This window comes from Petaurus breviceps, unplaced genomic scaffold, assembly GCF_028583685.1.
Source record: "Petaurus breviceps papuanus isolate PSGF00001 unplaced genomic scaffold, PetGlider_PUasm1.0 86807, whole genome shotgun sequence".
In the NCBI taxonomy this organism is placed as follows: Eukaryota; Metazoa; Chordata; class Mammalia; order Diprotodontia; family Petauridae; genus Petaurus; species Petaurus breviceps.
Genome location: NW_027186788.1, coordinates 1409 through 10600, shown reverse-complemented (window position 1 = coordinate 10600; position 9192 = coordinate 1409). Strand labels below are relative to the sequence as shown.

Genomic DNA, 9192 nt, shown 5'->3' with positions numbered 1-9192 from the left:
TCTCTCTCTCTCTCTCTCTCTCTCTCTCTCTCTCTGTCTCTGTCTCTCTGTCTCTCTCTGTCTCTCTCTCTCTTTCTCTGTCTCTGTCTCTGTCTCTCTCTCTCTCTCCCTCTCTCTCTGTCTCTCTCTCTCTCTCTCTCTGTCTCTCTCTCTCACCTAAGCCCCGAAATCATTGTGTCTGTTGCATGAAACATCAGACATTTCAGTTCCTTAGAGCCACGGTTCCCAACCCAGGGATACAAGACACTGGCCAAGGAGCTGTATGGAATAACTCCTAACTACATTAGTGAACGAATCTTTATTGGATTGCTTACGTGAATGTCCTCAGTGAACTGTAAGGTTTCCTTTCATGCTGCATCCAGGGTTAAGGGACTAGGGACCAGCTAGGGACATGGCTCAGATGGCAGGGGATCGCGGACTCGGGCTTAGTTTTCCATTGGCCAAGGCTCCTTAGAAATATCTATCCATACAATGTTGTTGGCATCAGCGCTTTACTGTTTAGGCTGAAAAAGAAAGAGAACGAGAAAGAAGATGAGAAAGATATGAAGGACGAAGACAGAGAACTTCGAGAGAAAAGATGTTTTATCTGTGGAGATGTGGGACATGTCAGAAGAGAGTGCCCTGAATACAAACAAGCTCGGCAGAGGAACAACGGGCTGGCAGGTAAAGCTCCATGCTGTGCTAGGCTGCATCTGTCTGAAGGAGGCAGCTCCAGTGGGCCCCCCCGCTGACCTGAGGAGCTGGCACCTTGGTCAGGGCCCTGGCAAGCTGAGCCATGTGCTCTGCCCCTGGGCTCCACACTGACGGGACAAAGGCAGAGAGAAGGGACCCCATCTCAAACTGTGATGGAGAAAGATGGCAATGCAGACTCTCTGGTGAGCACTTTACTTAGAGCTTAGGTTTCTAGTGCGGGCAGAAGGGCGGCTGGCCTGTGATCTGGGCTTTACGGTCTCCAGAGCTCCTTGTGGGGGCCATGATGCCCGAGCACAGGGGAGAGTGGTTGGAGAGCAGAGTCCTCCAGGCTGGGTGGAGCAGGGCCCAGGAAGCAGGTCGTGAGAGCTGATGTCGCTCTGTCTACACTTCTAGCATCCTGGAACAGGATGTATTCCTTTTTTGTTAAAAAAAAAAAATGGTTTTTACAGGCGGCTAGGTGGCTCAATGAATAGAGCACTGACCTTGGGGTCAGGAGGGACTGAGTTCAAATTTGGCCTCAGACACTTAACACTTACTAGCCATGTGACCTTGGGCAAGTCACTTAACCTCAATTGCCCTGCCTTCCCCCCTCAAAAAAAAGTGGGAAAAAAAACTGGTTTTTATTGATTGCTTTTATCTTTCCTTCACTTTTATATATCTCCTTTGTCTTTCACTTTCCCAGAAAAACATAACAAAAAAAATTTTTTTTTTTGCTTTTGGAGGGCAAAGTAACTTGCCCAAGGTTACATGGCTAGAGTGTGTGTGTGTGTGTGTGTGTGTGTGTGTGTGTGTTTGTGTTAAGTGTCTGAGGCCAGAATCGAACTCGGGTCCTCCTGACTCTCGGGCTGGCACTTTACTCACCGCGCCACCTAGCCACCCTGACAAAATTTTTTTTTAAAAAGATGAAAAAATTTAGCAAAACCAACCAGTACACTGAGAAATTTGACAGTATGTGCAGTGTTCCCCACGGCCCCTCCTCCCCCACTTCTGAACTGGGAGGAAGGATCTTACCATGGTCCTTATTTGGGGCCAGGCTTATTCTTGGGCATAGCATTTATAGTGATGGTCATTTCCGTCTCCATTGCTGGAGTCCTTGCGTCAGTCTCCTGCTTTTAGAGGAGACTGCCTCTCTCCTCATTTAGATCTGTCATTTCTGACAGTACAGTCCTGTCTCACTACCTTCACTGACCATGATTTGTTTAGCTTTTCCTATGAATGGGCATTTGGCTTATTTCCAGTTCTTTCCTAACACAAAAAGGCTGATGTAAATATTTTGGTGTTTGTGGAACCTTTTTGTCATTGATCTCTTTGAACATATGCTCAGGAGTGGACTCTGAGTCAAAGGGCGTGGACATTTTAGCTGCTTTATTTGGATAATTCCAGATTGCTCTCCAGAATGGGTGTGTTCCTCCACAGCTCAACTCCACTAGTCATGCTCTAGTGTGCCCGAGGTCCCAGGAGCCCTCCAAGACATCATCCTTCTGAAGGGAGTCTGCCCCGGTCTGAGCGCCCTCTCTGCCGGACACCCAGCCCTTCTCTTCTGGGGCTCAGAATGGTCCCATTTCTCAGCATCTTCTCCCTCCCCAACCCGCCAAGGACTGGGGCCCTTTGAACCGGGAGGGATTTGTGGGAATTCCCTCGGCCGTTACATGGCAGAGCCAAGATCCAAAGCTGGCTCTTGCTGAGCCCGGTGCCCCATGCACCATGGCGCTGCTTGTTGGCGTCGGGCTGGCCATGGCCAGCTCAGACCTCTGTGCTCTCCTCTTCTTTAGGCGCCCCACTGGTACGCAGCCTTGTCAGTGCCCCGGCAGTGACCGGCGCAGTCCCACAACCAGGCGACCGGCCCTTGCGGACCAGGCAGCCATCTGAATGTGTAAGTGCGAGCCCCTCAGAGCTGGAGGATGGTGGCGGGCTGCCAGGGTTCCTTCTCCAAATGTCCACGTCCCCTTCCGTATGGTCATTGGCATCCTCTGTCTGGCTGTGGTGGGAGAAGTGCCAGAGTTGTGACTGTGTGGGGCTGGCCCATGATCTGTGCCGTGTGTGGGTGTTCATTACAGACATCTAGGATGCGAATGTGGCCGTGATTTAACTGGGAACTCTCTCTCTTCTCTGCAGTCTGATTCACAGCCGTCATCTTACTCTCCACAGCCCCCGCCATTCCCCCAGAACTCTTCTCAGCCAACTCCTCTTGCCCAGACCACGCCACAGCCCATAGCCCAGCCCAAGCATGGCCCACCGCAGGCGGCCCAGCCGCCCCATCAGGTCCAACTGCCTTTGTTTAACTTTCCCCAGTCGCCCCCAGGTCAGTATTCTGCCCTGCACAACCTGGGACTGCTGCAGGTGCACCCCCACCCCCACCCCATCCCTCTCCCAGGCGCCACCTGGCCGATCCACGGCCCCGTGATCCACCAGGCACCGGGGAGCCCCGCCCACCCTGCTGGCGTCCCGTTTCCCATGCAGTCTGGTGGCGGCGGGACCACCAACAACCAGAGCACTGTGAGCCTGAACGACCCCAGCATCATCTTTGCACAGCCTGCTGCCAGGCCCCCCCTGGGCATTCCCACTTCTCACGAGGGACACTGGCACAACCCCGTGGCTCCCAACTCCCTGGTGAACAACGGTGCAGTGGGGAACTCAGGTAACCCTTCCTTCTCCCCTCTCCTTGGTTCTGTGGCTGCGGGTCGATTGGTCGAGGTTGTGGGCTCCCAGGTGCCAGGGGCTCTGGATTTGGGAGGCACAGCAGCTGCCCTCGCTGGCTGGGTGACTGGGTGAGTCACCTTCCTTGGGAACCTCAGTTTCCTCATGAAAAATGAGGGGATTGGATCTGGAGGACACGCTCAGCTCTGACCTGCTGTCATTCTCTGAAATATGTCTAGAATAAAGTCCTCAATTCAGTCGTGGTTTTCATCAGAAAACTGCCCTGTGTTTAGGAATGTTACTGCGGACAAGTCCCTTTGAATGTCGTTAGATTTCAGATGACAGAATGTGAAACAACCAAACAGATAAATGTATTAGAGCTTTGAGAGGAAATATTCCAGGCCCAGAGTTAAATACACTCCAGGTCAGTTCTTCTTTGCCTCATGTTAGGGGTTTGAGAGCAGCCAGAAGTTGTGGGGAAAGCCCAGGAATGGAATTCAGGAGTCCTGAGTTCCAGTCTTCATCCTGACACTTCTTCATAGCAGGGACCCCTGGACAGGCCACTCTCTAAGGGAGGGCACTGCAGGTGGATGGCAGGTGTGCATTGTTGGGGGAGTTCCCCATGAAGAGTCTCTTCATGGATGAAATCCCAGGACAGGCCTTCAGAAGTGGGATCCCAGTGCTGAGTGCTGCCTGACTCCTGCACCCAGCATGCCTCAGTGGTGATTGTTTATGATTCAGGAAGGCACTGAGTGTCTGGGAGTCTGGAACGCGGGGCTGCCCAGGCTCAGTGTCGTCGGGGGGTGCAGCACTCACCCCCTGAGCTTGGCCTCGAGGGAGATTCCACTCCACCTTAGTCCCAGGGGGCCATCCAGCTTGCACTGAAAGGCCTCTCATGAGTGAAAGCCCTTCCTGGAAAGGGCCTCCTCCCATCTCCTTTCCTTGCTGGCCAAGTGACCCTGGGTAGGTCCCTTCACCTACTTGGAAGTCTCGGCTTCTTCATCTGTAAAATGAGGGCAGTCAGTCTTGGATGAACTACAGCACTGAATTGTTGTGAGCAAAGGGTAAATGAGTTGGTATTGTTAGGCTCTCTAATCGTTTAGAGCTTTTTTTTTTACTCCAAGCCTGAATCTTCATCTTTGAAACTCCCCCTTCTCACCCCCATGTAACAGAAGAAGAAATTGTGACCTGGAGAGATGCTGTAACTTGCCTTGGGTCCCACAGCAGAATTTCCAGTAGAGCTGGGGCTGGAACCTGGGGCTTTTGCCACCACTTTACTTATGACCATCTCAGGACCCCAGAGAGACAGATTTTGCTCAAAGTGAAGAGAAAATTTTTAACAGTGGTGAATACTTAATAGTTGACTAAGCTGTCCCGGGAGATTAGCCAGCCATCATATCCAGGTTGATGCTGGACAGCCCATGTTAGGGGCAGTATAAGTCTAGGACTTTTAGGGCTAGGAGATGGGTTCCATGTTCTCCGGAAATGGCCTTAGGGCTGAAAAGATGCTGGACTCCGAGTTCTGACACAAGTGTCTTTTCCTTCCCTTTGGAAAGCAGATCAGGGCTTTCAAGGACAGTTTGCAAAGCTGACCCCTCCGATGCCTTGGGATCACGGGGCCCCCGCCCATTTCCCTATCCTCCAAGCGTCGTGGCCTTACGGCGGCATGCCTCAGAACTTCCTCCAGCAGGGGAGTGCCAGCTTTCAGCCGAACAAAGCTTTCTACCCTCCAGGTACCACTCCTCACACATCGTTTGTTGGGCAGGCCAGGGTCTTGGTTAGGGACCCGTGAGTGGCCCTCAGGCCCATTCTTCTAGGGAACAAAGCTGGGAGCGCTGGGCCCAGAGGGCAGTGGGCAGGCCGGTGGCCTGTGGAGGGTCTGCCTTGGGTGGTGAGCCTCACCTCTAAGAGGAATTCAGAGTCACAGTTTGATTGTTTCCCCTAAAAGTCATCTTGGTTCTTACAGGCAACATATGAGGTCTGGGCTTTATTCCTCAGTTGGTCTGGGGCTTTTCTAGAGAAACAGAGAAACTATTTCCTACCCTCACTATGGCAGTCAGAAGGATAGTGCCCTGCATGCCCCCTGCTGTGAGCTTCAGGTTTGATAATTCATAAGTCTCACTCAATACTTGGTACACTTAAGTCCTATCATTCACGTCACTAGAATCTTCTTCACTGCCCACATGGCCGTTCTTGAGTCAGAGGTCTCTGCCCACACAGGGGGGAGTCTTCTAGAAGAGGGAGCCAAAAGTCCTCTTCTCTGCAGGGAGCCAGAGACCATGTTCCTTCACTCAGTTGCCCTGGACCTCAGGGGACACTGAGCTTGGGGATGAGGGAAGCCTGACCCTTCCCTCTAGTCTCTCATGTGACAAGGGTTTTTCACCTCAGTTGGGAGAAACTTCCATCACATAGGGCTCTGGGGGGCGGGCATCAGAAGTGTGTCCCTGTCAACCGTCTCTCCCTGTCCTCTACCCCCTACACCCTTGTCTTACTGAAATGAAGGTTAATGTGATGCATTTTCTTTTCCCATTCTTATAACATCAGATAACACCAGATAAAGGTCATTTATTGGGTCAGCAGGGAGCAAAACAGTAGGCCCAAGTCACTTGAGGGTTCTGGTGAGTCTCTGACTCCTCCTGAAGACCAACACGTGGGCCCCCAGTTCTCCCAGACGTAGCCTGTCCCCAGGCACCCACCTCAAGGAAATGCGCTGGAATGGCAATAAATGCCCTTTGTTCTGGTTGGTTTGCAGCTGGCCCACTGATGCCCAGCAACCCGAGGTTCCCTTTGCTGTCTCAAGGGCACCCGTCCCTCAGCTTGAACTACATCCAGCAGAAGAAATGACACTTCACGGAAATCAAAGCAAATCAGGTCCTGGATTTCACATTTTAACACAACTTGTTTAGATACAGATTATTTAAATTGAAGACTGTTTTTAAAGTGTACCATTTGTATATAGATACAAACTATAGTTTTTACTGGTATCACCAAAACGAGTGATACAGATCTCATCTATTTTATTACCCTATTTTTAAGGGAGTTTGGTGTTTTGTTTTACCTTGATGAACTGTAAAAAGAGAGAATTTAAAAAAAAATTCAGTTCTTTATTTTCTATTAGCTGTATTCATACTTTGGTTGCTTCAGACTTTATATATATTGTTCTTAAAAATAAGAATTAGGAAGGGATTTCATGTGTTTTAAAATTTGTCACTTCTATTCTTTACAGAACTATGTAGTGCCAAAAACTTTTTAAAAGGAAAAAAAATAAAACAAAATTGCAACAACAGCAGTCCAGATTTTTTTCTCCTCATACTCATCTGCTGAAACTTCAAAGGGAAACATTGGAATTGCTCTTATTCTCTGTATCTGGAGAAATTCTGTTTTGGTCCTTCCTTCCTGAGCCGCACAGATGTGGTTCATCCCACTGCTGTGATAATCAGCGGAGCAGTTTACAGATTTCATTCATAATCCATGCTGAGGTCCCTGGCAAGATCTTCGAAGAAAAAAAACGGGCCTAAAAACAATAGGCTAAGCTTTGCCCTTGGCTTTGTGGGAGAGTAGGAATTCTGGAGAGACTGTGGGCAAATGGTGGGTTTGGAGTTGGAGTTCCTGGGTTCTGATCTCCCTTTTGTCATTACATCACCTCTGCGGGGCTGTCCCATGCTTCAGTATTGGGGGAGGCATGCCCTGGCACCCCTCAGCCAATACCAATCACACACCGTTGGTTTTGGGGTACTGACTAGTGATGGCTCAGGTGCAGAAAGCTGCCTGGGGCCCTGGGGAGAGGCCCCGGAGGTGATGCACCACTTGGCCAGTATCCCCCATGAGCCATGACTTGTCAGGGGCAGCACCAGAGGCCACCCACTGGGCTGTGCTGCATCTCTGATGATAGGTGGGGTAAGGTGCTTGAGGGAGTGAGACAAGCAGCTGCTAAATCTTGGAGTGCTCAGAGTTCTCTTGTTGACATCATAGGATTGCAGACCTGGAGTCCGAAGGGCCTTAGAGACCGCTGGTCCAGCCCCTTCCATTTACAAAACATGAGATTTGAACCCAAGGCCTTGCATGTCACATCCAGCCTTCTTCCCACTGCACCACAATGCCTCTCCAGCTTTCTCCTCTGTTCTTGGCACCTGGAATATCAGCCACAGCGCCTTAAGTAACTCAGAGATTGGGGGCAAAGAGCCTGACTCTGGTCCCTGCAAAAACTCGAGCATTTGTGGGGAAAGAAGGGAGATGACTGTCATTGTCCCCAAACCTTCCTAAGCTGTATCTGCATAGAATGAGAGCAGCAAGAGCAGCACTTTGAGTCAGCCAGGCACTTTGCATGGGCATCTCATTGGTTTTCCCAACAACCCTGGAAGGTCAATGCCATTATTATCAGTTAGGGAAACCGAGGCAGAATCAGATCAGGACTTCCTGACTCCAAATCTAATACTGTTGTCCCCTGTATCCCCCACCTGGGGATTATCTCAGACCAGAATATATTGCTTTGTATAAACGCACCTGACTGCCTTTACCTGCGAGGTGGGGAGAACCTGTCACGTCATTTGGATCTTGATTTCATTATTATGACTAAAAGCTGGATTGACCTCATGTAACCATGAGGCTTTTGGTGTACAAGTAGTCAGGGGTTCAGTCCCAGCTCACTTGTGCTCACTCTCTCTCTGTCTCTGTCTCTCCCTCTCTCTTCCTCTTACTTGCTCAGTGCTGGATGAGTGGGATGACACTCGCTGAGCTGGAGAAGCCCTTGGAGGCCAGCTAGCTAATGCAGATTTGCACCAGCAGCCCCGCTGCCCAGCGAGCTGCCAGCCAGCGTTCACCTCTCTGGGTAGTTAGAATTGTAGGATTTTTGCCATCTATCAGCCCTAAATCTGCTTTTTTGCAAATTCAGCCCATTGTGCAGTTATCCTGCATTTGGGGGCCAAGGAGAAAAAGGCTTAATTCTTTGACCATGTGACACTACCATTCCTAGAAAGCTTCCCCCTTCATCTCCCATGACTCAGAGTCTGCATTCTCTCTCCTAGTGGCCCTGCCCCTTGGCTAGGCTAACCTCCTCCACATACAATCCCATTACATCACATCCTCCCTAGCACTGCCCTCCACTATCCCCATCCTCCGTCTCTCCTGATAAAGTCGTTCTTTCTCTACTGTCCACAAACATCCCCATGTAAAAAACCCTCACTTAACCCTAACATCTGTTGCTTTTGTCTTGTATCTCTCCTCCCTTCTTGCTAAACTGCTTGAGAAAACCCGTCTATACCTGGGATCCTCCCCTTCCTTTCACTGAGTTCGAAACCCTCTGCAGTCTGGCTGCCGACCTCATCATTCAGCTGATCAAAAGGATTTCTTTTTTTTTTTTTTTGCTTTTTGGAGGGGGGAATACAGGGCAATTGGGGTTAAGTGACTTGCCTAAGGTCACAAAGCTAGTAAGTGTTAAGTGTCTGAGGCTGGACTTGAACTCAGGTCCTCCTGACCCCAGGGTCAGTGCTCCATTCACTGCGCCACCTAGCCACCCCTCTAAAGGATTTCTTGATCACCAAATCTATGGCCTTCTCTCCAGGCTGTTCTCATCCTTCTTGATTGACCTCTCTGTAGTATTTGACACTGCTGAGGACCTCCTGCATACTCCATCCGTATTGCTTTTTCCTACTTCTCCTGCTCTCAGTCAGCTTCCAGTGCTCCATGTTATTCCTATTAACTGTGGGTCTTCCCCCAGAGTTCAGTCCTGGCCCCCCTTCTCTCTTCACTTTAAACCGTCTCAGTGATTTCATCAGCTCCCATTGGCTCCACCTCTCCTACCTGAGCTCAAGTCACCAATCTCCAGCTACTTCTGGGCCATCTTGGTGTGGATGTCCCAGAGGC

The 9192-nt window shown here is 50.4% G+C and overlaps 1 protein-coding gene across 2 annotated transcripts; it reads left to right on the top strand.

Moving 5' to 3' along the window:
• Positions 1–17: 17 nt before the first annotated feature.
• Positions 18–6616, top strand: LOC138176343 (terminal uridylyltransferase 4-like). 2 transcript variants are annotated; one of them, XM_069107154.1, is made up of 5 exons: positions 18–663; positions 2466–2566; positions 2842–3331; positions 4890–5063; positions 6083–6616. In XM_069107154.1, exons 1-5 carry the CDS (start codon positions 543–545, stop codon positions 6172–6174), a joined length of 978 nt encoding a protein of 325 aa, XP_068963255.1. In that variant the 5' UTR covers positions 18–542; the 3' UTR covers positions 6175–6616. The 2 variants fall into 2 exon arrangements, with proteins under 2 accessions (XP_068963255.1, XP_068963254.1); XM_069107153.1 differs by having other exon boundaries at positions 20–663; positions 2809–3331.
• Positions 6617–9192: the final 2576 nt, after the last annotated feature.

Coding starts and splice junctions, on each gene's coding strand:
- LOC138176343 (XM_069107153.1), top strand. CDS start 543: ATGAAGGACGAAGACAGAGAACTTCGAGAGAAAAGATGTTTTATCTGT. Junction 2,567..2,808: donor CCAGGCAGCCATCTGAATGT/GTAAGTGCGAGC, acceptor TCTTCTCTGCAG/TCTGATTCACAGCCGTCATC. Junction 3,332..4,889: donor CGGTGCAGTGGGGAACTCAG/GTAACCCTTCCT, acceptor TTTGGAAAGCAG/ATCAGGGCTTTCAAGGACAG.